The sequence below is a fragment of the Propithecus coquereli genome, unplaced genomic scaffold (genome assembly GCF_000956105.1).
Source record: "Propithecus coquereli isolate 6110/MARCELLA unplaced genomic scaffold, Pcoq_1.0 Scaffold76, whole genome shotgun sequence".
Lineage (NCBI taxonomy): Eukaryota > Metazoa > Chordata > Mammalia > Primates > Indriidae > Propithecus > Propithecus coquereli.
In genome coordinates this window covers 6,324,810-6,351,863 of record NW_012153729.1, presented here as the reverse complement: position 1 = coordinate 6,351,863, position 27,054 = coordinate 6,324,810, and the positions used below count along the sequence as shown (strand labels likewise).

The 27,054-nt window shown below is 55.7% G+C and overlaps 2 protein-coding genes across 3 annotated transcripts in view; both read right to left on the bottom strand.

Annotated features, from left to right (window-relative positions):
* Positions 1-14,552, bottom strand: part of TTYH2 (tweety family member 2) — a 31,332-nt gene extending 16,780 nt beyond the window's left edge. Inside the window, exons 1-3 of the mRNA XM_012662305.1 lie at positions 14,367-14,552; positions 6,955-7,127; positions 3,612-3,723 (exon numbers count right to left, since the gene is read on the bottom strand). Of these exons, the coding sequence (XP_012517759.1) occupies positions 3,612-3,723; positions 6,955-7,127; positions 14,367-14,495 (414 nt within the window). The 5' untranslated portion in view covers positions 14,496-14,552. The remainder of the gene's footprint in view (positions 1-3,611; positions 3,724-6,954; positions 7,128-14,366) is intronic.
* A 4,507-nt stretch (positions 14,553-19,059) lies between these two features.
* Positions 19,060-23,841, bottom strand: RPL38 (ribosomal protein L38). Of its 2 annotated transcripts, none has more exons than XM_012662303.1 (5): positions 23,773-23,841; positions 23,533-23,574; positions 23,315-23,375; positions 19,598-19,720; positions 19,060-19,133 (listed from the first exon to the last, which is right to left on the bottom strand). In XM_012662303.1, the coding sequence occupies exons 2-5, from the start codon at positions 23,533-23,535 to the stop codon at positions 19,108-19,110; spliced, it is 213 nt and encodes a 70-aa protein (XP_012517757.1). In that variant the 5' UTR covers positions 23,536-23,574; positions 23,773-23,841; the 3' UTR covers positions 19,060-19,107. The 2 variants fall into 2 exon arrangements, with proteins under 2 accessions (XP_012517757.1, XP_012517758.1); XM_012662304.1 differs by lacking the exon at positions 23,773-23,841 and adding an exon at positions 23,713-23,731.
* Between the last annotated feature and the right edge of the window lie 3,213 nt (positions 23,842-27,054).

The window sequence follows — 27,054 nt, the reverse complement described above, 5'->3', positions numbered from 1 at the left end:
CTAAGATAGTGGCGTATGGAGATTCCACGTTGTACAGAGTCAGCAGCTTGCAGCACAGGGAAAAACCCCACGCCGTGAGAAAGCGCGTTCAATAACCAAATGTCGCCCTAATAAACTCTTCTGTTCAATTTACCAAAAAAATGTACAAGAGCTTTGTAACCACCGACACAAACGGCACTTTTATCAAGTGATAACATGAGCAAGTCCAGCAATAAATGTGAGACTGTTATATTTCCATATTGTATCAAAGAAACTTCAGAGCAAAGGGCTGTTAAAATTATTTGTATTGTGCAGAAAAATGGGCTAAGTAAAAAAAAAAATTAAAAAAAATAATCTGTAAACTTTTTCTATAAGACCACTTTATTCTCCTTCTGTAGCCTCACATTTTTACTTTTCTATTTCTTCAATCTCTCCTTGAAAAAAAAGAAAAGAAACATTTGTCAGGCCCTCTCTTTCTTCCTGATGGTTTTCCATAGGAAGCAAAACAAAATAAAAAAAAACAAGAATTACAACATTGATCAGCTCACGGCTCCCCATGTCTGCACACCACCCCGATTCCACAGAGGCTCAGTACACAGCGCTCTGCCCAGGGCAGGGTGGGGCGGCCTCTCCAGAGATGGGACCAGGCTCTCTGTCACGGAGAGAAGCTCTGAGAACAGGAGGGACGGACGGATCAGCTCCCCAGGCTGGGCGGGGTGAGGGACTCGCTGGAGGTGGTGGGAACTCGCCCGCAGCATGGAGCAGCGGTTCTCAAAGTGTGGTCCCCGGGACAGCAGCTTCAGCATCACGTGGGAATCATCACAGATGCTCGCTGTGGGCCCCAGATCTACCGGTCCCAGATCTACCGAACCACAGACTTCAGGGGCGGGGCCCTCCAGGAGGCTCTGAGGCAAGCCCCAGTTTTAAAGCCTCTGGGAGGGAGGAAGCTCCCGGCTTAAGGAGGTTGTTGGAAGGACAGACAGGCCGGATCAATGGGGGTGAGGGGCTGAGACCCCAGATGGGCTGGGCTCCGGTTCTGCTTGTTTTCATCCTTGGGGCAGCAGGGTAACTTCCTGTGCCTCAGTTTCTTCACCTAAGTGTTGCTCACGGCCTGCTGCAGGCTCAGATGAGAGAGCCTGGGGGAGTCACCTGCCCGCCAGAACACAGGGCGCAAACTCCAGGCAGCAGAGCCCCCGGGGCCCCAGGTGTACAGGGTCCCTTTGCCAGGTGGCTGGATGAAGGTGCTTGATCCACAGAAGGGCCTTTGCCCACCTATCACCCCCAAATGACTCCTTTCTGACCCCCCAAATCGGGGGGTGCAGCTGATCCAGAACCCTGCCAGGCCTCCAGAACCCTGAGCCACCCCCTACCCACCTGGCACAGGCGTCCCTCTGGGCGGAAGGGCGCAGGGGAGGGGCTTCCAGTCCAGTAAAGGGGGGCTCGGAGTAGGCCCACCCAGCTCTGTGCTGGGTGTGGCCCCAGAAGACCTCTTGGTGGCCACCCAGCTGCCTGACCTGGGCTCCAAAAGGCCCAGGTACACTCCAACTGACCTGTCCTCCAGTCTCCCCACTCTGTCTTTGCAGCCCATGGCCTCCCGTCCCAGCCTCTGTACTGCATGATTACCGTAATTGCTATAATAGCACTCAGGATCAGAGTCGCCCCAGCTGGGGCGCACTCTGTGGTTTGCCAGGCACTGTCACCAACATTATCTCGTCTAACGTCCACTTATCTGATATTTGGACTTCACCCCCCAGATCTGGGAAGCCCTCTAGGGTCTGCTGCCTGCCCTGGAGCCCTTGGGGCTGGAGTGCGGCCTGGCTCACCTCAGAGGAGGAGGTGGATGCCGAAGTCAGAAGCGGCTCCCGTCACAAAGCCCTGGGACACCTGTCCTCTTGTTTCAGTAATGGGGGAGAGGCCAAGGGCTGATCTCGAGGGACCCTTCCCTTTGGGGAGATGGGGGATTCTGGACAGAGGAATTTGCTGCGAAACGTCCAGACCTGACCCTGGAGCACTCTTAGACCTTGCGGAGGATGGACCTGGCCTGGGGGGCTGTTCCCAGCTCACCTCCCTGCACAGCTCTCACCCAGTGGGACGAGGACTCAAGTTTTCCCATCGGGGTGCTTCTGGGACTTTCCCTCAGCCAGTGACGTCAGGGCCCTGGGGATTCCCGGGCGGGGCAGGGCCGGGGCTTCCTCTCAGGGCCAGGTTCCCTCTCCAGCAGTCCGGTGCTGGTGGCTGAAGAGGGGCAGACAGAGCCTAGAGGGCACCGACCTTGGAGCCCTGCCTCACCAGGGCCTGAGGTGAGGGTGGGGTACCCAGAGGGTGCGTTTCCCCCAGCTGGGCCAGGCCACACCCATGAGGCTGTTCCTCAGCTCCTCCATCCCAGCCACCCTCCGCCCCCTGCAGGGCTGTCCTAGCCCGGCATCCAGACACCTGAGACATCAGCTCTCAGGTGCCCAGGGATGGGTCCCAGCGGATACCAGTGGCTGGATGGGCTCAGCAGGGGAGCTGGGCCTGGGTCTGCATGGATCCTCAGCCCTTCTCTGGAGGCCAGGGCCCCTTCCCCCAGCTGTCTTGGGCACAGGGGCGGCACAGCTGTCTCTTTAAGGTAACTCCCCCCCCCCAAGGGATCCACTGAGGGATTAAAGTCTTAGAGGAGCTTAAGGGAGCAGGAGTGGGCAAATGAGGTCGACTCCTCTTCGAGAGGGTGCCAGGGTGATGTCCAAGTTCTCTGGTTGGGGCTGGATTTTGTGGCGGAGGCTGCTTGACACAAATGGGCCTTTTGCTGTGGCTGTCACCCTCTGTAGGGGACCCAGCCCAGAGAGGATCACGACTGGGGTGTGTGCCCCAGGACTGGTTTCCCTGAACGCTGCCCTCTGCCCTTTCTGCGGGAGCCTCTCCCAGGGAGCACCCAGGGCCACTGCAGGGCTGCCTGGGAAACCAGCCCAAGAGACTGGGGCTTCGAGAGAAGGCGACAGGGGCAGGGGGACCAAGGTCAGAGTTTGAGAAAACCCTGGTCCCTTGCCCTCTGGCTCCGTCGCTTGGCCAGACGCTCAGCAGAATAGCTTTCTCCTTCCCCTAAAGTCCGCCACCTCCTCCGGCCAGCCCAGCACAATCCTTCACTGTGAGCCCCAGCTGGAGTCCCGGCCCAGAAGCCAGAGCCCTAGGGACACACCACCGGGTTTCCGGCAAAATCTCACCACCTCGCGGGCTCTTCGCTTGTTTCAGAAGAGAGTGCTTTCCTCTTGACATCTCCTGGACCCCACAATACTCTGTATGCAGCACTTAAAACGGATATAAAAAAATGCAGTGGGGCTGCCTTTCCACGTTCAAGGTCTCCTTTGACACATGGGAAAGTGTTCCGCTCTCTGGAAAATGAACGGTGTTTGATCTCGCAGCCACCCCCACGCCCCTCCTGTGGTCCTCACCCCCATTCTTGCTGCCCCTGCTGGCTTGGGAGGTACGAGTGGCCCCTTCGCCCCAGGCAGGGGCAACTGCAGCCCAGAAGTGGGGTCCAGCCCTCTGGCACTACACAGCCCCTTGGTGTGCTGAGCTGGCTGGGATCCACCTGGGAGATGACCACACGGACCGGCGGCCGCGTCTGTGTCCGGCCAGCTGCCTAGGGGCCTTACCAGAGCATCGATCCCAGAGAAGGTGTGGTTTGCGTCGTCCAAGGAGTAGACCAGCTGGTACACCCCATCGTTGGTCTCGCTGTTTCCATAGAAACCAACACCCACTGCAGCACTGCAAGCAAGACCCCAAACAAAGGTTAGAGGTGACACCCACAGGAGAATGCTTGTATTTATTTTAAAAAATAAACTTTATTTTTTATAGCAGTTTTAGGTCCACAGCAAAATGGAGTGGAAAGTACGGAGTTCTCATACGCCCCTGTCCCCACACGCATAGACTCTCCCACTAACACGGTCCAGCACCAGAGAGGGACATCTGTCACAGGTGATGAACCTGGACGGACACGTCACTGTCCCCCGAAGTCCGCAGCTCCCATTAGGCTCACTCTCGGAGCTGCACATCGTGGGGGTTGGACAGATGGGCAGCGACATGTGTCCACCGCATGGTGTCATTACAGAGCGGTTCCGCTCGCTAGAGAGCCCCTGTGCTCCAACCATTCACCTTTCCCCAACCTCTGATCTCGCCACAATGTCGTTCAGCCGAGATGATACAGATGCGGCCCTTCGCGACGGCTTCTTTCACTTCCTAACGTGCAGCTAGGGCTCCTCCGTTACTCCCACGGCCTGATAGCTCATTTCTCTTTACAGTGAGTAACAGCCCGTTGTCTGGATGCACCAGAGTTTGTTTATCCGTTCACCTGCTCAAGGACGTCTTGGATGCTTCCAAGTTTTGGCAATTATGAGTAGCGCCGCTATAAACACCCATGGAGAGCAGGTTTTTGACTTTAGCTGGGAAACTCTTTCCTGGGGATGGGGTTGGGGGGTGGGGGCAAGGAGATCTCAAGTTCTGGCAGGTTCAGGATCACACAAAGTCACAGAGCAGGAGCCAGCTTGCCCCTGAAGCTTGTCCACACTTCACTAGGCAATAGGAAAATGCCGTCCTCTGAGAGGGAGGCTGTGGGCCCGCCGTAGGGACTCTGCTTCGGCGGGTCTGGGTGGGGCCCAGGCACCTGCGCTTTCACCAGCGCCCAGGTGATCCCCACACGGTGGGCTCGGGGACCGCTGAGGTCTGGCGAGCCCACACGCCCAGTGCCGACCCTGGGTCTCACCCGACACCTCCGGGAACTGGGGACCCCCTCACCATTCTCCACCTTGTCCCCGCCCAACATCCCCAGGGCGCCCATGTGGCAGCTTGTAGGATGTTCCTTCTTATACCGAGCCGAAACCTCCTCCTTAAACCTGGCACCTGCTGGGTCCTGGGTTGCCTCCTGGGCAGCCCGGAATAAGCCTCCAGTTCTGCGTGACACCCGGTCAGACAGCAGGACGTGGCTTGCACATCACCCCTTCACCTCCTGCTGTCTGCATTGGACGCGTGTCCTTCTCTGGGCTAAGGTCTTCAGACCCTTGTCCATGTCATCACTGTCCTCTGGAGTCAACTCTAACTGGTCAGCGACACTCTTAACCGTGGCCTCGGAGTGAGCCGCTCCAGTCCAGGCTGTCCACAGCTCTGAGTGCAGGGGGGCTTCCTCCAGCTCCACGCTCCCTCCCGCCACAGGCCTTTGCACGTGTCCTCTTCCCTCTGCCTGGAAGTCGCTCCTCCTTCCTCATCCCCACCTTTGCCTAGGTAACGCTTCTCATCCCCTGGGTCTCGGCGTCCTCGCAACCAGGGATGCCCATCGCGAGTGGGACACCCACTTTCATGCCTGTCCCTTACCTCTGGGGCACTCTCCTTAGTTTGCAATCACTCAAATCACGCGAGTGTGCAATCCTCTGCCTCTCCCAGTACACCCAGAGCTGCAAGACCAGGGAGGCGGAGCTGGGCCTGTGTTCCCACCGCCGGCTCCCCTTGCCTGGCACAAGCTACGTGCAGATGCTGTGGAACGAACCCTGCCACACACTCTCCTGCCTCGAGTTGTCCTTAAACTGTGGGTAATTATTACTTACCAGAATTGCCCCCCAAAACCATTCTTACTGTTCCAAAGGACTCTTGAAAAACAAGTTTGTTGTGTGTTTTTCTTTTTTTAAACCTGAGTTCACGTGAGCCAGGGGCCCCTGTGTAGCAGGCACTGCTGGCTTCTCCGGTGGTCCCCAGGGCCCTGCCTCTCCCTGCGAACCCTGCGCTGCCACCTGCCCTCGGCAGGAGGGTTTTTAATGCCACAGTTACTTCTCAGGAGCTCTTCCTCCCCACACGGAATCAAACTTGCCTTTGAACTCCTGACCTGGGCTGAACTCTGACCTTTGAGCCTATTATTTTAGCCCTTCCTAGGTGCTCAGAGCTTTGTCACCCCTGCAAGGTGGCTTCTGGGCCTTGCCCGCCTTTTGGCTTAGGTGAGCCCGCTACAGGCAGGACGGGACCAAGAACATGTTCCGATGGAGAAGGAAAGCGCGGTAGTGAGGTGAGCTGCTGGGGTGAGAGTCCAGGCTCACCGGGCTCCCGTCTGGCTCCCGTCCTGCTGCCAAGTAGTGGGGGATTCCACCCAGGGCGTGCTCACACTAGGCTCTCGGAAAGGCCTCTATAGATACAAAAACAAGAACGAGGCCAGGCGAGGTGGCTCACACCTGTAATGCCAGCACCTTGGGAGGTGCCAAGGATCGCTTGAGGCCAGGAGTTCAAACCAAACTAGGCAACACAGGGAGACCCTGTCTCCACAAAAAATAAATAAAACTAACAAAAAAAGGAAAATACAACTCCTGAAAACAGCTAGCGTGCGTGCGGACACTGCCCGGGTGGAGCGGGCTGGGCAGTGCCGACGCCTGCACGGGAGCTAGGAATCTTCACTTCCGCAGCACAGACCCGCCCAGGGGCACTAAAAGCTATCGATCTCATAAGAAGATGGAATTGATCCGACTGGAGTCAGACTCTCTTCTGACCTTACGGACCCAGGGCAACAGCTGGGAGGGGACGGCACACAGGGAGTGGAGGTGCCCGCTACCTGGTTATGCCGCCCAGTAAACTCGGGGAGCAGCCTGTGTGGCAGCCAGGCACAGCAGCCACGGACAAACTCACATCGGGGCAGGGGTTGGGGGCCAGGGGCCCTTCTGGAGACCCCCCGTCACCACCCCAGGTCTCTGATTCCCGAGGCTGGACAGGATTCATTTTGGGGACATCTTTTCCATCAAGATCGCCAGAGCTCAGTTGGGAGAACACGGCCAGACCGCCGATGAGCCACTTAGGGCTTGCTGGGGGAGAGCAGGGGTGTCAGGGTCAAGGGCTAACCATCAGAAAGACACGGGTGGCTCAGGCCCGAGCAAGTGGGCTCTTCACCCTGCGTGCTGCCGAGGCCACCTCGGCCCTGCTCCCTTGCAGTCTGTGCGGCACCCGGGCCCAGTGCAGAGGGACGCTCACCAGCAGACGAGCCCGGCCACCACCGCTGTCCAGGTGACACAGCAGGAGTGGCGCTGCTTGGTCTGCACCGCATCATCCCGCCTGCAGCAGCACACGCAGACCAGGTAAGCCACGAGGAAGAGGAGGTTCAGGCCCAGGCAGACGGCGGCCACCAACCCCAGGAACAGCAGCGACTGGAAGAGAGCAGAGGCCTGTTGTCAGCTCTGTGGCCTGTCAGTGGTGGGTTCTGGAAACGTCTGCCCTTGGGCCTTGAATGTCCTTCTGCCCAGACTGTGGGTGTAGGAACAGGGGCTGAGCTGTGTGTCTGTCACCCACCCTTTCTGTCTGTCCCTTCTTCTCTCCTCCTACTCTGGCACGGAGGCACCAGGGTGACAGTGACGGAGCTTAGAGGGCACGAGGACAAGTGGTGGGCTTGGCGGCCAGCCGAGGGGGAGGAGCTGCCAAGGCGGTCCCTGGTTTCCGGCTCACACACCTGGATAAAGATCCGGACCAGGCCCTGCTGATGAAGAGCTCTGAGCCACTCAAGAGACAAGGCAGGAATTGTCAACAACTGTCACAGTGAGGGCTGTGGGCGGTGAGCCCCATGGCGGAGGGAGACAGACAAGGAGAGGGACACCCATGAGGACGACAGCACATGGTGGCCTTGGGTGGGACACCGAGTGGGACCTGAGACCCGGCCAGGTGGGGACAGCACAGCCTATCTGCTGCCTCCTCTGCGCACAGGGTACTGTCAGCGCAGTCACAAGTTTCTACGCGGAATGTAAGGAGCCTGTTCTGGGTGTCGCGGTCCATCCAGAGAAAGAAGAGGCCAGCTCTGTGCTGGGGCGGGGATGGGAAGAGTGAGGATCTGCAACCCGTGGGGTTCCTTCCCCTGTGTCCCATCAGGGACAGCTAACCCCAGCTGCCAGGGGACGCAGCCAAGCCAGAATTCTGAGGGGCGCGGGAGGAGCCTTCTCAGGCTGGCCTAGCATCTCAGGGTCCTGCACAGGGAGCTGCTGTCTGTCAGGGGGCCTGGGTGCCCCCCTCTGCCCTCCAATCTCTTGATTCCGCCAGATGGACACCAGATGGCACCGGGATTGGTGGCCGCCAGCCAGGCCTGGACCTGGCTCTAAGTCAGGCTCCTGAGCTGACAGCCGCCCCCTGCTTCCCACGAGCCCCCGAGGGGTTCCCAGTCCAGAATCCCCGGTGTCCGGTACGGGCCGTCACGGGAGCCTGTTTCAGGAAGCCTCCAGGCCAGTGGTGGCAATCGGGGTGGCTGGGGGAGTCTCCAGGACCCTATGGTCTAAGGGGGAGACAAGGCTTGTGCAGGGACGGGCACACAGGGAGACAGCCCTGACAAGCCGAGGCCGGGGGTCTGCAGCCTGGAGGCTTTGGGGTCATCTTCCGGGGGGACAGAGCACAGCAGTGGGGACACCTGCTGCAGTCCACACTTCCCAGCCCTGTGAGATGTGGCAGGTGTTTGGACCCCTGAGTTGGGCTGTTCTGCTCGTCACCCAGGACCGACAGGCTTCTCAGCCACAGTGGTGGGGACAGCCCAGGAAAGGGCAAGAGAGATGACTCACGCAGGAAGGGGGCAGATAGATTCCACGTAAAATGTGGACTTTACCTCCACCTGGGACAAACATGTCACAGTTACAGCTTCCCTGGTCCCCTCAGCCCTGCGCACTGTAAACCCTCCTCCAGGCAGCTGGGAAGGCCCTAGACCCAGAGAATCGGACCTGCACCTAGAGATGTTCCCAGGCAATGTGTATCCCATCGAAGTCTGGGAAGCACCGGATTAGCGTCAACAGAAGTTCTCCAACTTTTCTCTAGTAGCTTAGCTGCTGCTTCTAACTGACTCACTTGGCAGAGCCCTGAAATACAGAGCTGCATCTGATTGAGGAGTTCATGGAAATGCCACACTCTGTCCTGGCCACCCCTGTCCCTGGGGCCCCTCTGCTGAAACTCAGGGATCCCCGTAACAATTTGCAAACCACTGTGTAACATGCATACCATGACCTAGCAAAAAAGGAGGGCTCATGTCCTCCCCAAAAGACACACACACAAATGTTCACAGCAGCTTACAGCAGTAATAGCCAAACGCTCAAAATGACCCAAATGTCTACCAGCAAGGGAATGGATATACAGAACGGGTTATGGTCACAAATGGAATACAACGCAGCCATGAAAAGGAAACTGCAGCCACACACAACAGGGACGAATCTCACAGAGGTGATGTTCACGGAAACGAGCCGGACACAAAACGGCCGGGACTATACGGTTTGATTTATATGAAGTTCAGAGCCAGAGAAACTCATCTATAGAGATGGAGGTGTGAATGGCAGCTACCTTTGCGGGGGAGCGTGAGGGGGATCCTGGGGCGTCTGGAGTACTCTTTCATTGGATCGATGTCCCTCACACACACACATGCGTGCACACACGCACACATAAATTCACTGAGTGGCACACTTAAGATTGTGCACTTTCCCATAAGTTACTCCTACTGAAAAAAACTGTAACCGAATCCCAGACAAACCTCTGGTGTGGGCTGGAGGAGGCTAACATCCAGCCCTCCCCACAGCCACCCTTTACTTCTAGTTTGCCTCCCGGACAGTCCCACTCTCTTTCTATCCCTAATGGGACCCTCCCACCCCCTACCAAATATGCCATGTGTCCCCACCCAGCAAGGAAGGCTCCCCCAGGAAGCGGTCAGCCTGCGGGCGGTGCGGCCGGCTCCCCCGTTTCACACTCTCTCAAGCCTCCTCCGGCCTCCCGATCTGCAAGCCTGGCCTCTCGGCAGGCCCTGGGACTCTGTGGCCTGGGTGCTCTCCAAGCCGGGCAGCTGGCCTCAATTAGGTCACTGATAATGCAGTCCAGCCCCAGCGGGAGCGACGCCTGGGAAACCCAAACTCAGAGGGCTTTGGTTAGCAGGTCGCTTCCCAAACCCTCCCTGGAACCCTCTCTGGGTGCTGGGAGGACACTGGGGTGTGGGTGGGGCAGCGGCAGAGGGGGAGGGGGAGAAGGAGCGGGAAGGGAAGAGGAAGGGAGAAGGGAGGAAGATGGGGGGTAAGAGGAAGGGGAGGAGGCAAGTGGAGGCCTAACTAGAACCTTGCCCCACGGCCAGCCTGGTGTCACCTGCTGCTCTCTAATGGGCAGTTATGTTCCTGGTGCTGATTAACGCTGCAAGTTCCCATGAGCATGGGGGTGGGGTGGAAGAGGGAGCCGAGACCTGCTCACAGCCTTCCTGCTCTGATGCACAGAGCTCAGCAAGGACAACTTTCCACGTCACCCGCTGTGCCCTGCAGTCTCCTGCACTGCCCGCGCTGCTCCAATACCATGCCCACGGCTGCCACATCAGTGCTTAGACTGCCTCTGCTGTCTTCAAAGTGACTTAATTATCTCTGGTTTGTCACTGTGTAATGAGCAACCCAGAGCAGCGGGCACCAACCCAGGACCCAAGCCGGGGGCAGCAGTGACTGCTGCAGCTGGACCTGTGGGTGTCTGCACTGGGCAGAAAGGGGACAACAGCCCCAGCCCGGAGGAGAGGTATGGCGAGGTGAGCTGGCCTCAGGGGAGGTGGGGGAGGGGGGCCAGGAGCACCCAGGGGGAGGGCCCCCTCCCGAGGCTGAGTGTGACTGTCTGGTGACGGTGACTCAGTTCGGACTGCATGAATGGGGCTTCCTCATCCCGACCTCAGCTCCTGGCCTGGTCTTCCCTCCTCAGACCCACCTCGTGTCAGAAGCAGGGACTCCTGTAGTTCCAGGTCCAGCCCCCACTCTGTCCCTCCCCCGCCTAAGGACACACATTTGGGACTCTCTGGGGAGACTGACCTGAACTACCCAAAGGGAACACATGAAAATCCACGTCTAAATGTAAAGTATTACTATTAAAAACATCTCTGCTACCCCCAACACGTGTCCCAAAAGAATGTGGTCTACGGATCCAGGGCAAGGAAAGCTGGCACAGGCAGACACATGTGGCTGCTGCATGTTGACAGTAGCAACAACCACCCTGTGCACGGCGTCTGGAGCTTACTAAGACGTGTCAAGTGTATTAGCTCAGCAGGGTCTGGGCTCCCGTAAGGGGCAGGGCAGACGGGGATGGTGGCACCAACACCGGGCAAGGAGGGAACTGAAATGGCTTGTTCACTTGTTCAGAAACAGCCGGATTTAGTGCCAGGTGCTCTTTCTGTTGTCCCCAGTACTGCTCATGGACACCTGGCCAGTGGGGCTCTCCTCCTTCCCAAGCAGCGATTGTGGCAATTTACGACGTGCCAGGCACTGGCCACATGCTGTGTATCGGCTAACTCACCGGTCCTCTTACTATCTCTTCGAGGTAGGAACTGTCTCCATATCCAACCCTCCTCACCTGTCAAAGGTGAGAAGATTCAGGCTGCAGGTCCAGGCTGCTTCCCCTCCAAGACACACAGCCACGCTTGGTGGCCTGGAGCCGGGTGCCCACCAGGGCCAAGGCTCCCTCCTCCATGGCCTGCTTTGGTGTTCACCCTGAAGGCCTCTGCTGCCCCCGGGGGCAGCCTCCCCTGAGGCTGGCAGACAAAGGCTCAAGTCTGCTGGGGGAGGGGGACAGAGACCCATCCGGGGACTCGGGGACTTCCACTGCTCTTAAAGACCTGAGAAAATGAGTGGGAGCCCCCACTCCCTTGGGTTCTGGAACACTGGGTCTGCTCAGGCTCTCTCACCTCCCCAGGCGGCCTGCTCTTCAACCGTCTCTGCACTTCCCAGACCCCCGTTGCTTTCGAGATCCCATGCCCCTCTCGGCCGCTCCCCCAGACCCACGCCTGCCTGTTTTCATCTTCTCTTAGTCTTTGACGTGCATGCACGCACACACATGTACACTGTACCATGTGCACCGTCCCACGAGCCTGTAATGCTCATTTGGACATTTGGGGCAGGAGCTGAAGCCCGTTGTGCATGTGTTTTTTTCCGTCTCCCCTGGCCAGTGTCTGTGGAACAGGTCTCCCCTCCTCCACCTCTACAGGGTGTTGCACTGAGATGCGCTGTTGAACCTCAAGGCCAGTCCATCTAATGACTTATATCACCGGGTCCTATCATGTGCCACGGGACTCTGTACTGAGCACGTTACAGGGACTGTCTCAGTTAATAGTCGCAGATGAAGGAAGCAAGGCTCAGAGCGGTTGACACCTACCCATGGTCACACAGTGAAAGAACTAGGAACCCAACCCACCAGCTGGATGGCAGAGCCCCCACCCGATAGCACTAGGCCCAGGGGCTGGCCCCAGACACTTCTCAGCAGCTGCTCCCGAAGGCACCACTGCCTTGGTTATCACAGTCACCCCATGGCCGGCATGGTGCTTGGCCCCAATCAAGTTTGCTGAGGACCGAGATGACTGATCCAACGTCTGACTCTGGCAGTGACTGGCGCTCAGGAGGAAAGGCTACGTCTGGGAGAGGCTGTGGTCAGACAACAGGGGAACTCCAAAACCGGAGTAGCCTTAAATAACACCCAGTGCCAGACTTCCTGTCCGGGTCCACCACTCTCATCTCCCACCCAGTGATGGGGCAGGGTGGGGTGGGCTGGGCAGGACCAGTGGCTGACAGGAAGGGGATGCCCTCTGGAGCCATTTGATGCCCAGCACAAAGCGTGCCAGGGTCAGAACCCTGGGAGGAGATGGGCAGAGAACGTGAGCGGGTCCCTCTGGCTCAGCTGCCACCTGTCTGTGGGACTGGGGGGTGGGGTGGGGGTGAGGCAAGCTCAGGCTGTGCCAGCCACAGCTGCTAGACAGAAAGGAGCTGTCTCTGGGGCCAGAGGGGTGGGGAAGTGCCGTCCCTACCCCTAACTAGGGGTCTTCTTGATTTCCTCCAGTGGAGAGGAGAAAACTATGGTTGGACACTCCGGGTGTGGGATCTGGGGCACCGGATTTGGGGGACACACACACACACACACACACACACACACGCACACACACGCACTCACACACACTCCCAACAACGCAGCTGTCTCTGAAATCATATCCGCCTCTTTTCATGCATTCTTTGGGAGCGGAAGATTCCCTGGAGCTATCCCCAGGCAGCCACATTCTCAGGGAACTCTGACTTCCACAGGCAGGGCTCTGGGAGAGGGAGGGGCAGACAGATCAGGAGGGAGCTGGGCGCGTGCGATTGCACTGCTTTGCCCTACTCCTGTGTGCCCACCTAACAGCAGGAAGGGGTCCTGATTCTCCTCTCCTTCTGGAAGGGCAGGCACCGTCTGCCTGGGCCAGGGGTTATTATTAGACTCCCTGTCACTGTCACCAGTGCCTGAGCAGTGCACACTCTACCAGATCAGGATGCCCTGGGCCCTGCAGGAGAAAGGCCTCCAGAGAGGCCCTGCTTTGCCCCGACCTGCCCCATACCGGAGAACTTGACACTGCAGGCAGACTCAGTCTGGGGGTCAAAGTCCTGAGATGGCCGCACAACTCTGAATAAATGTGCCCTCTCCTGGGCCACCCAGCCCATGAATTTTTGACCCAATGGGGGTACTGATTCAGCCGGAACACAGGGCCAGAGCAGGTGTGACCAGACCTGAGACAGGCTGGGAGATTCTGCAGCTCTGTCTGGGCAGGGAGGTCTGGGGAGCCCTGGCCCTAGCTATGGGGTGCAGAAACCAGCAGAGCGGAGGGCAAGCAGGACAGGGGAGGTCAGCAGTGAGAGGATGAGGGGAGTGGCTGGCCAAGAAGCCCTGACCTCAGAAATTCAGGGCCTAGAACGGGTGGGGTGGGGGAACAGGAATGGGGCAGCCCAGGACCAAGCAAAGGACAAAGAGAAGAGATCGGCTGACAACACGAGGGGGTTCTCAGGACGACAGTGTGAGAGGGGGCTGATCGGAGGCCACCTTCCTTCCCTGAAACAAACACAGGCAGCTGCTGGTTCTCTGCCTGCTAGAGGGAAGTCACCCACGCCGCCTTCCCAGCCCTTCAGCCTTCCAAAGGGGCCCAGGCAGAGGTCGTGGCAGCGGCTCCCACCCTGCAGGCAGGGCCGGGAGGAGGCGTGCTGCGGAGACGGACTAGGGAGACTCAAGTCAGTTTCTGCCAAAACTTCTCCCAGGCCAGGCAGCCCCGGAAAGAGAGTGCCCGGTCTTGGGACATCGGAAGGTGGAAAACGTCGGGGCACCCCTCTAGATGCCCGCACGCCGCGCTGCTCTGCCCCCGCCTCGGGCCCTTCCTCCCCTGCCCAACGCCGGCTTAACTCCGATCTTTCCAGTTTTCTTGGCTCTCGAGGTTCCAAGGCCGGAGGGGCCTCGGGCCAAGGGCCTGGAGAGTGAAGGCGGGAAGGGACGCGAAGCGGCGGAGGGGCGGCGTGGGGGAGAGAAGGAGTCTGAGAGGCGCGTGGGAGAGTGCGGGCTGCCGAGAGAAGAAGGGGAGGTGCGGGGACTTGGGGCGCGCGTGGTCCGGGTCTGGGGCGGCGCAGACTCACCTCCTGGTAACTCTCGTCGTTGGGGCTGAAGGTGCTGTCTACCGGCTGCAGGCGCAGGCCGAGGCGTGGGACGCTGTGCAGCCACACGACCCACCAGGGCGCAATGTACTCCACGCGCGCCGCCGGCATGGCTCGGCCGGAGTGCCACCCGCTCGCTGCCGCCGCAGCTGCAGCCGCCACTCGGCCCGGGCCGCGCGCCCGCCCCGCCCCCATCCCCGTCCCAGGCCCCGCCCCGCCCCGGGCCCCTCCTCCCCCTGGGAGCGCGCCCGCCCCGCCCCCATCCCCGTCCCAGGCCCCGCCCCGCCCCGGGCCCCTCCTCCCCCTGGGAGCGCGCCCGCCCCGCCCCTCTCTCGGCCAGGACCGGGTCCCGAGCGCGCAGCCCCAGGAGCCGGGCGCCCCTCTCTGGGCTGGGATTTGTCCTGGCCTGACGGGCGAAAGAGGGGGAAGTAGAAGTGAAAAAGCTTCCAGAATTCTTCTAAACTGTTTCAGCCTCTAAGGCCCCGGGCTTCTTAATTAGTTATCGCATCAAAGCTATAAAGTGTCAATGAATGAGTGCAGCTAGCAGTCATGGCCCGAGAAGCGAGGCCGGCCGTCCCCAGGGCTTGTTACAGGGTGAGCAAACCTACGGATTGGGGAGGGAAGGAAGCAATATTCAGCCACTCGGTCACTCGTTCTAAATTAACTCTCCATCATTTATTCAGCATCTATTGTGTAAATCATGTGGACTCAAAGGGAAATAGGATGTGGTCCCTGGCCGGGCGCGGTGGCTCATGCCTGTAATCCTAGCACTTTGGAGGCCGAGGCGGGAGGATCGCTTGAGCTCAGGAGTTCGAGACCAGCCTGAACAAGAGTGAGACCCAGTCTCTAGTAAAAATATAAAAAATTAGCCGCGTGTGGTGGCATGCGCCTGTAGTCCCAGCTACTTAGGGAGGCTGAGGCAGGAGGATCACTGGAACCCAGGAGTCTGAGGTTGCTGTGAGCTAGGCTGATGCCACTGCTCTCTACTCTACTGCACAGAGTGAGGCTCTGTCTCAATAAAAAAAAAACAAAAACAGAGATGTGGTCCCTGCTCTCAGGAGCTCCCAGCCCATCAGCCCCAATAATTAACTGATGTCGCCTACAAGGCTCTCTGAGTGAGGACGAGGTGTCTTGGGGACTGAAAAAAGTCGCTTAATTTCTTCCTGGCAGGAGGGACAGGGTGGGCTTCCTGGAGGAAGGAACCTTTGATTTGTGCAGAGAGGAGGGCGGGAGAGCAGTGGGAGCGCCCGGTAGGGATGAGTGCCCAGCACTGTCACAGCAGTGAACGAAAGCAGACAAAAGCCCTTGTCCCGGAGGGCACGGCAGTTCTGTGTGCGATGACAGTCCACACTCGACGTCCAACGCGCGCTATTCGTTGGGTGAGTTGGAGAAATGCAAAGCCAGGCAGGGGCCCAGCAGCGTCTGGAGCGGCCGCCCACCCGGGGAGCCTCGCGCCCCTCGGGCCCCCAGTGCTGAGCGCAAGTGCGGAGGCCGAACCCGTCCTGCAGCCGAGAACCGCTAGGCGTGACCCGGGAGGAAGGAGCTCAGGCTGGAGGCAGGGTGGAGGGCAGCTCACCCGCCACAGGTCTGTGGGGTGAAGGGGTCGCGACAGGCTCGGGCTTGGCTGGAGGTAGCGCTGGGCAGCCAGTATGAGGGTGCGCAGCGGCCGGGGCAGAGCCATCGGTGAGAAAGGAGGCCCCCCGGGCAGAGGAGGGGCTCCTAGGGTTCGGCTTGGGGGACCCAGCGGATGCGGGGCCGCAAACGCCCGCAAACACGCGCGGCCGCTAGAAGGGGCGGGCCAAGTCGCCCCGGGCTCACAGACCCTCGGGCCAGAAGAGGGAGTCCCGTCCTGCCTGCCATCGGGCCCTCTCCTGGTGGTCGCCAACCCGTATCATTCCCGGAGCCGGACAGCTGCCATCGCATCTGCGCGTGCCCAAGGCCGAGGCGCGCACTCCGTGCAGGGGGTCGGGAACGCTCGTCCTTCCCTCACAGGGGTTTCTTTCCCTAATTCAACAAGTTTTATTGAGCATCTTCATCTCACAGTGATGAATAAAGCGCACGTGTCCCTGTTCCTGTCCGCGCCGTACCTACAGCCTAGCATCCCCGGAGGCCGACTTTTATCCTGCAAACACAGTGATGAGTTACAAACCCTGTTCAGCGGCATGCAAAGGGGCTGGGGTCTGGGGCTGGGGGTGTTTCCCGAAGGACAACAGCGAGATGAAGGATGACCAGGAGTGAACTGGGGTTGTTCTGGGGAGAATTCTGAGCAGAGCAGGGCCCGGTGAGATCTGGGACGCGGCGGGGGAGGGGAGGAAATTGCCAGTGCTGGAGCGAGCCAGGGGGTCCAGGAGCCCGGAGAGCCGCAGGGGCGGGCGCAGATCAGCCTAGCAGGCTGGGGCGGGAAAGGGAGCTTTTATGGGTCACAGAAACATTCTCTCCATTGCAGTGGTGGTTACACAACTCCAAGTGTTTGTCAAAATTCACAGAACTGTACACCAAAAAGGGTTAACTTCACTGTCAATTGTACCTCAAAAAAACAAAAAAGCCCTCACTTTAAGCCAGGGGCAGTGGCTCATGCCCGTAATCCCAGTACTTTGAGGCGCTGAGGCAGGAGGATCACTTGGACCTAGGAGACCGGCCTGAGCAACATAGCAAGACCCCTGTCTCTAAACAAACAAACACACAAACAAAAAACAAGAGAGAGGTAGGCAGAGCCAGATTCTAGTGTCCCCCAGGCCCTGGTAAGGGTTTTGGTCTTTGACCCCTGGCCACGGCCACTGTAGGTTCTTGAGGAAAATGAGCCTGAAATGGATCTCATAGGGGCCCCGAAATAGCCCATGCCCTCAGGGGGCACGTAACAGGCCTGAGGACGTGGCACAACCCACCCTCTTCCCGGAACCTTCGGGATAGGCACTCCCTGGTGCCTTGCACAAGTCACCTCCTTCTCCAGGTCAATGGCACATAAGGCTATAATATAAAGGTGCTTATCCTTGCCACAAAGCCTCCCAAACACCACCCAGTGTTCAACTGACTCAAAAGTTATAGATGTCATTCCTCTAGGAAGAGACGAGTCACAACTGTGACCTGCTCGGTGCCTTAGGAGAGAAAGGAGGCAACAGGAGACACCCTAGTGGGAGATGTTTGTCTCCTGGTCAGTGGGTGGCCACTCCAGGATTGACTTTGACCTGGTACAGGGGAACCCCAGCAGCTGGGGCTGGGCACCAGAAAAGGAGGGGTAGAGGGAGGGGGCAAGGCCTGCATGTGACACTTGAAGCCACTAACTGCAGAAACTCCCTCAGGGCTACCTGGGTGCAGCTTGCAATACCAAAACCTGCAAAGGCGGTCTTCACCGGTGGACTACTCTAGCAGCTTCCCGGGGGGCCTGCTGACCTAGAGAGGTGAGTCAGTGAGGGAGAACAGTTGCAGACCTCCCAAGGACTCCAGAACAGCATTCCAGAGTCCCCTGCCCAATTGAAGCCAGCACCTGTGGCTCACACATCACCCTAAGTGTGTAGGTTTTAGCTCACTGAAGCCTCAGCAAGGCAGTGGTGACAGTCTGCCACTTGAGGGTTAAAAAAACAAACCTATGCTCCAAACCAACGTCATCAGAATCTCTGCAGTCGGCCCTGGCCACCATACTAAATTGTTTATAAGTGCCTCAAATGACTGTAGGGCACAAGCCAGCGCTGCAGAGCACTGCATGAAAGGATGCCTTCTCTGGACGGGCGGACAAATCCCCGCAGGGCTTGTCTCCTAGGAGCTGGCCCGAGTCTCTGGACAATGTGCTGGGGACAAAGAAAGCCAAAGTGGTAAACTCTCGCTCTTCCCTGGGAATCTTAAATGTTAAAAGAATGGGGAAGACTGAAAGCCGAAATGGCCGCATCTGGGTCTATTGACAATCTCTGGGTAACCCTGTGTACACACCCTGTCCTGGAGGAAACAAAACCCAGGCCTTCCAGTAAACTCACAGCCAGATTTAAAAAACCTCTCACCCTTACAATTCTTATAGAAATATTCAGACTGGTGCTTGCCCATCACAACCTGCTTATGTTTAAATGTTTAACACAATACCAAGCACACTTTTAAAAGATGAAAAAAACCAACTATCTCAGGCAATCAGACACTTGAGAGCGAATTTTATGTGAACCATTTCTAGACATTTACTGGGGACTGTTTGTTGCAGCATGGTGCCACCTTGTGGTCTGTCTCCACATGACCCCATATCCACACCTCACTGAAACTTGCCAGTATTAAGTGGCATGAGCCGTTCTAGCTCATTTAAGCCTTATGAAAAAGGTATCAATATGGCTGTTTTCCAACTGAGGAAATAGGGGTAGAGGGGAAGGCGTTTCTCAAAATCATTCGGGTTAGTAAGTGGCAGAACCAGTATTTAATTACCCTGGAGTCAGGCCAGCTAGGCCCTTGCTGCACCCATGTCAGGAGTCGGCCTTTGTGGACCTGTTTGAATGCGGTGAACTCACCCTCCATGCTGCTGCCTATTTCTGTTATGGCCTCCCTAAGTCGATTTCCAAACTCAGGCTAAAAAAAGATGGTCTCATTTGTCCACTGAGATCTCATCCAAGCTTAGGGATTAGCAACCAGGACCCATGTCCCATTCCCACCAGAAGCCATCACCAAGCAGCATTTCCCTTCCCATGTCAGACATAAAGGACACTTAAGAATTTTTAAAAATTTTAATACAGTTCAAATCAGCATGTCTGGTTCATTTCAGCTCCTTCACTGCCAAACCTAGAGGAAAAGAGACAAAGAAGCGAGTCACGCAGGAGATACACTGAGTTGCGGCCGCTTGTCTTGATTTTGTACTTAAGCTAAAGAGAGCTCAAAAGGCTCAGAAATTATGCCCACCAGGAAGGTTCTGGTTAAAACATGAAGTTAGTCTTTGGCCTATGATACTCAGACAGCTCCCTTACCGGTAAAAATGGGCACCATCAGTACTAGCAACTGCCTCGCAGGGTTGGGGTGAGGACTAAATGAACCAAAAACTTTCCTCTGGCCAAGGAACTATTTCTGGTACTGGACAGAACCGGGGAATCACAACCACTCCCTGCACTACCAACAGCAAGAGCGGACACTTAGAAAAACCACAAAATGGGCTTTCCCAAATCTGGGGATGATTTGAAACAACACGGCAACCTTCCCTGTTTTTGGTCAGTCTGTTACCCGCCCTCCCATTTCATTTCAGGCTCACTCACCAGGGGGCAGAGACTGCTTCAGTTTCTCTGCCTTCTCTTTGTCTGTGATGACCAAGGTATAAAGGTATCTGCTGCATCGAACTTTAAACTTCACATTATCCTTATTTTTCTTGATCTTGACCGCTACCAGAGACCAGAATTAGTAATTAAGTTGAATCACAGAAAAGAGAGGTCACACAGTTTATGTGCTTTACACTCATGCAGCAGGCGGCATTTAAGCGACTGCAGTTGATCATTCAGCACCCACTGCCAGAGCTGTGCCCCACCTCCCCGTACTATCCCTCTGGTGAAATAGAAAACAAGACTACCTGTCCCTCTATGACCTCAAAATTTAAAAGAAAAAAAAAGTGTCAGAGATCTACATTTCCCTTTTATCAATACTCAAGAGCCTGGGGCTTATTCAATTTTAACTGGTTTGTTTATATTTAAAACACAGGCATTTGATACACTGAACACAACATTGTAGAACATTCTGTATCAACCTTATTTTTTTTGAAGGGATGGAAGCAGTTCCCAAAGTAAGGAGATAGCTTATCTGCTGGGATTAAGAACTTTTTAGCACCCCACTCCTGGAAATCAGCTCTCTGCATATATGACGTTCTGGGGCAGTAATATAGAGCTCCTCCTTCAGGACTCCTCCATGCCCCTCCACCCGACAACACGTACCAAAGCTTTTCCTAAAATTTATGTGTAACTGGTTTTCTGGGTTATTTCCTACTGCCGAGTTCTGTCTCAAGATCACAGCTCAGACAAGAGCGGGCTCTAGGCCAGGTGCGATGGCTGGCACCTGTAATCCTAACACTCTGGGAGGCTGAGGCAGGAGGATTGCTTGAGCCCAGGAGTTTGAGGTTGCTATGAGCTAGGCTGACACCACAGCACTCTAGCCAGGGCAACAGAGAGAGACTCTGTCTCAAATAAATAAATAAAAAATAAAAGAGTGAGCTCTAAGTGTACCTCAAATTCAACTGCGCAGGGCTTGAAATTTTGCAAACAGTCTGATTATATGTAAATGTCAATGCACTTCCATCTGGCTGCTGGAAGACACCTGCTTCCCAAGAACAGGTGAGCCACTTCATGTGAACCTGTCAAACGCCTTGTTCCAACTTCTTTAAAAACTGCTCACAGACACTCCAAAGTACTCACTGTTTTAAAAGCAGTGAAATGCCAGTTGAGAATCAGGTGGCTGAGGACTGAACATGGGCTCTAGTGCTCAAACCCAAGTACCTAACCAGACACACAAGCATAGCACTTAACCTCAAAGCAGCAGCACAAGATTAACTCGTACTCACAATCCCACAACTCCATTTCTGCCAATAATTCCTAGAGGAGAAGGGCATGTCACTAGAAGAAGCACCGTGGCTTGGAGCTGGCCCAAGGCACTGGCTGCTTTGGCTCATGTTCTTAATAAATCCAGGCACTTGGATATTCATCCAAATCAACCTATTTCAGTATCCTAACATTGCCCCTAGCAGCTGTCCCACTCCCAGAAACTAAGCTGAACACCACTTGTAAAGACGTATGGATCTCTTAAAAAATGTTATTCAACATTACCATATGTGCGGCAATTCCATTTCTAGGTATATACCCAAAAGAACTGAAAGCAATGACAGAATATTTGCATACCCATGTTCACCGAGGCATTATCCACAATAGCCAAAATTCACAAAGTGTGGAAGCAATCCAATGTCTATCAACAGACAATGGATAAACAAAATGTGGTCTGTCCATACAATGGGCCATTCAGCCTTAAGAAAATTCTGACACTTGCTACATGGATGAACCTTGTTGACATTATTTGAAGTGAAAGAAGCCAGTCACAAAAGGTCAAATGGTATACATTTCGCTTATAAGAGGTACCTAGAATAGTCAAATTCATAGAGACAGAAAGTAGCATGGTCGTTGCGAGGGGCCGGGGAGTTGTTTAACGGGGACAATTTCCGTTTGGGAAGATGAAAGATTTCAGGAGATGGGTGGGTAGCGGCTGTTGCACAATAATATGAATGTACTTAATGCCACTGAACTGCATACACTTAAAAATGGCTAAGATGGTAAATTTTATGCTATGCCTTTTTCACATGTGAAGAAAGTTTATTCAACAAACACCTACTGAACACCTTATTACATCCAGGGGACTGTGACCCCTACCCTCATAAGCCACATCATCTAAAACCAGGTTCCCAAACAAAATTAAAACAAAAACCAAACTGTCAGATTTGACTATCATTTCTTCAACACGTGAAGGACTTTAATGGATCATCTGATTCAATCCTTGCACGAATCCGTGCGACAGATACTGTTACCACCCCTTTTAAACACAAGGGAAGGGTGGTGTCATATTTAACGTGCTGAGAACAGGTATCTGCTGGTTGCATTGGGATTTGTTCTGAACTTAAAACTGACCCAATAATCCCCTCTATATAGTATGACAGTACACCAAACACAAGCACACAGACATCATTCCCACCAGATGCTACGTGTTCCCACGGGTGGTTTACCACTTCATACAACCAACGCCAGAGGATCAAAGGCAACACCCTGTTTTAGGTAATCAGGACACACAAACATGACCCTCCCTGCCTCTCTGCTCACCCCCCAACTCAAAGGCTCTCCCCATGCACCACCATTTGGTTCTATCACCGCCACAGAGCATTAGAGATGGTTGGTCTCAGCTCACCTTAATACATCTGCCCAACACTGTCCTACTTTCACAAATTATCCAATTCTCTTTAACGTAGTGGAAAAAATATGATTCCAGGCTAAAGTAACATAACATAAATCAAGATCTATCTTGTATCAAACACAGCCCCCAAATCTTCAACTATAACAAAGGGAAAACAGAACTACCTCTCATGCTTGGTATAAAAAATGACAGTATGTGGGCAGCAGAGGGTGGCACATATCTATCAAAAACCTGCTCATCACCTCCTTTCCCATTTACAAGCTGCGAAATGAGTAAAGACCACCTCCAACTTACGACGGGTTCAGCTTAAAATTTTCCAACTTTAGGGTGGTGTTACAAGTGATACACGTTCAGCAGAAAGCACACTTTTAATTTTGATCTTTTCCCCGGCTAAGGTACAGATACCTTCTCCTGATGCTGGGCAGCTGCAGGCCCCAGACAGCCACGAGGGTTAACAGCCTACAGTTCTGCTATATTCCATAAATCACATGAGACATTCAACACTTCATAAAACAGGCTTGGTTCAGACAATTTTGCCCAACTGCTGGCTAATAAAAGTGTTCTAAGCAAGTTTAAGGTAGTTCAGAGTAAACTTTGATATTCAATAGATATTAGTTAAATTACTCAGTAGTGAAATTCACTGCGAGCTAAGACCGTACTGAGTCCACGGTATTCCCAGAACTGAACGTGCAGCACTAAACTGTTCATGGGACGCGTGTTTCCAGACCTTCATGCAGTAAAGATTCCGTTCAGTGAATCTACTGTGTAACAACAGAAGAAAAATGAACTCAGAACGGTCTTTAAGATGCTCACACTTAGCTAACGAAGGCGGCCCTAAGAACTCTTTCCGCCACCTCACGTTGCCCCAACAGGTCTGTCTCCCGGGGGTTCGACAGCAGCACTGCCCCCACCCCGCCAGCCCGTCTCCCGCCCGCCGCTCTGGGAAGACGCCGCGGAGCAGCACCCGCGTGGCACCACCCCACGCCAACGCGACCGTTACCGTTTACTCGTCTTAAACCTTCAGAGCGACCACTTACACTTGGCATCCTTTCGCCTAGCTGTGAGCAGAAAGTCCTTGATTTCCTCAATTTTCCGAGGCTGCAAAAGGAAACGGGAAAAAGCTGCAGATTTCCTGGTGACGGCCAAATCCACCGGCCCCTCTCGCTTCCGAAGACTCTTGGAAGGGGGCTCCCGCTCTACCCCAGGGCCCCCCACGTGCTCCCCCGGGAAAGCGCCAGGCAGGGGCCGTACTCACCATGGTGACGAGGCGCGCAGAGAAAGGGTCGCGGACCCGTACCTGCGGGGGAACAGTCCTCAGCGTTAGCAGGGCGCGGGGGCTAGCAGAGAACCCCGCTTCCCCCGAAATACCGGCCCGATCGCACTCCCTCCTCCTCCCCCACACCCTCGATGCACGCCCGGGAACCCTAAATTTCACCAGGTCGTGGATTGCTCCGGATTACTTTTCTTCCCCTCGTACCGCCCGAGAGATACTTACAGCAGACAGCAAGAAAGCAGAAGAAAGGAAAAGAACAAGACTTCCGTTTCCGGGCAGTTAAACCCTCCCAACGGAGGAAGCTGGGAACGGTGTCCGCAAAGGATCAAGAATCATATAAGCGTTCGCCCTTCCAATTGGAGCAGCCCTGCCCCCTACCGGTCAGGGTCAGTAGTGCAGCTCCACGGCCGTGACCGACCTGCCCGCCGCCCTCTATGCCCCCACTCACCCCACCCCTCCCCCTCCCGGCTACCCCATCCCCCTTTCCTTTCCTCCCCCGCAACCCCCCAAACCCCAGCGTGGCTTCGCTAGGTTTGATTTCGGGTTCGTGCGCTGGGCGTCTGTCTACCCAGGGAATTCTTCATGCGGCGGAAGGGACCCCCGAGTGTACCTGGTGGAGCCTCTCGCGGGGGCTCCTCGCCTTTCCTTCCTGCACCCTTCGTGAGGGACACCGAGTCTGTCATAGCCAGGGCCTCCTCTTTCCATCTAAGGGGGCTTTCCCACTAGCTGCTTCGCGTTCCTTCCCGACTGGCTGGCGCTGGGAGCAAGGCCCCCCAGCAGTTGCCGTCTGTGCAGCGCGCGACGCGGCCGCCCCCGCGCTAAGCGCGCCCCGGCGGTGCGCAGGAGGTGGCGGCAGGTGGCTCCTGCTGTTGCCCCTCTTGCCCGCAGAGCACTAGGGCCTTGGGGGCACCACGCCCAACCCCCGCCGGGAGACGGGGAGTCCGGACTGGACCCCTGCAGGTCCCCAGCCCTGTGGGGGAAGGCAGCGCTTCCTGCGCCCCTGGGGTCCCCCAGCCTCCACCCCACCACGTGCACATTTATACTGGGCTCTTCTACACCGTCTTTTAAGGTAGGCGCCTGGAAACCTGTGGTTATTGATTTTATTTTTATCCTCCACTTTTATTTTATTTCAACCTCTCTACAAATGTCTACATTTTATTATATTTGTTGTCCCCAAATTTAATACCCACACAGCAGAATGTAATTGCCTTGTGCTTATTATTACAGAGCAGCCCTCCCGGAGAGCAAGAGCACTTAGCCGTGAGCTGTACTTGCAGCTCCCTCTCCCCTCTCCCTCCCTCATTCCCCCCGTCATTCCACTGACATTGAGAAGCCCGGGTTGACCCCTTCCCTGGGGTGCTGGTGATGCAGGGAAGGATGAACAAAATACTCTTAATAGTACTGGAGAGTCCTTTAAAGAAGCCAAACTATGTTTCTGCAACTATAAATGTGTCTGGGTCTTAGCAATGGAAAAAGTTAATTGGCAGAAGCTTAATTTTGCATGTCTGAGGTTCGAGATCCAGTCTGAGAATCAGGGATGCCTCAGCCTGACCCAAGAAGGACTTTCCCACATTTCTCAGCCCGCCCACCTCCATCGCAGTCCAATGCCTTTCTGGTTTTTTCTACCCCACTGCTCCTGGATGGGGAGCTGCCCTTTCGGCCAGGCAAGCCAATGGGTCTTTCTGACCTCCATGCATTTGCTGCTCTGATACTAAGTCCTACTTGTCCTTTAAAGTTCGACAGGACCTGTCACCCCTGACTCCTGTTGCTTGTCCCTCATTCAGTGGTTCCTCGAAATCACCTCTCCACAGGCAGTGTGGTCATGTTAAACTTTTCGTATGATTGTACTACTTTTCTTTGAAGGCAAGGAGAGGGCTGGGTGTTCTGTTGATAACCCTTGGGATGCAGTACTCACATATGTAGTAGGTGCTCAATGCTACTGTTGCAGGATTCTCAAGCTGGATGTGATATCTGAGGTCACTCACTATATGAAGGGGTGGATGGAGGGAGTGAGGGATGGACAGAGACATGAAGGGAGGGAGAGATGGAGGGAGGGATGGAAGGAGGAATTAATGCACCCAAAGCTGTGCCTGGCACGTAGTAGGTGATCAAAAAAATTTGCTGAATAAATGGCTGCTCCTTCTCGTCCCCACAGCAGGACTGACAGGACAATGACAGGGACAGAAGGAGAGGCTGCACCTCCCTTTTGGCAGCGATCCCAGAGAGGCAGATGTTCACCCTCTTGAATTGTATAATTTAAGGGAACATAGATTTGTAGTAACAAAACACAAAGGCAAATTTGTTCAAGTACCAACGGCCTTCTCCAGCTCCCCAAGGGGGACAAATAGGCAAATAAAGTTTTGCTACTGAAAGGTGAAACAAGGTGTCCAGAGGAAACACTCCCCGTGCTCCATGGGAAGATGAGCCCCAGATGTCCTGGCACGACAGGGGGCAATTGGAAACCAAGGGGGGCCAAAGGCCTGGCCTGGAGTGCAACGGCCTGTGTCCTTGGGGGTGTAGCCCGGGATGCTGCCTTGGACGTGAGCCTCCCTGGTGATTCCCATACACACGTGAGACAGGAAAGTCAAAGGGGCCCAGGGTGGATCGGCAGGAGAGGAAAGCCCAGAGCAGGGCCAGAGCAGGGGCCAGGCTGCCTGTTGAGGTCACTCTGGCTGTGCTGTGTGGAGGGTGGGCGGGAGTGTCCAAGACTGGAGGTTGTAAGAACGGCGAGGGCTGCTGTGTCCAGGGGGCCAGGGAAGAGGGTCTCAGGCAGGGTGGAGGGAGCGCAGTCACAGGCTGGAGGTGCACAGAGGGCCCCTCTAGAGCTGCGGGGCGCGCACCCAGCCTCTCTCCTCCTTTCCTTCCATCACTCTGCCTGCTCAGGGCTGGCCCTGGGGGGTCTGCAGAAGGGCAGAGAGGGATGTGGAAGGAATATGGCCTCCTCCCCTCCCTCCAGCAGGCCCCATACTGGCCACCCTGAAGGCCGAATTGTTTAGATTTCTCTCTCCAGTTTCAGGGGCACATTGGATGTAGGACCAGGATCCGTCAAAAACCCTAGCACCCACCTTGCAGATGGGCAGAGGGAGAAGATGGTATGTGGCTGGCAAGACCTCCCAACCTCCAGGTTTTTCTCTCATTTGATCCCTTCCATTTGCTTAGTGAGCATTTATTGGGCTCCTACTCTGTGCCAGGAACTGGGCTGGGCCCTGGGAATAACCGGACATGGTGCCTGCTCTGAACACTCGCAGACTGCGGGGATCCCAGAGGCCCAAGGGTCTAATTCCTCCTGGGTGACTCATGGAAGGCTTCATGGAGGAGGTGACACAGAATTCAGCCTCCACCGAGTCACCCCTCCACTGAGGGGTGTGTAGGAGTCTGCCAGGAGAAGGGCTTCCATGCACAAGGAAGGAGGGAGCTGATACATGCTCAGGGACAGGAGAACGCAGGGTGTTTTGGGGCACAGTGGGGAGTTCAGTGTGGCTGAGGGTTCGGCGCAGCTGGAAC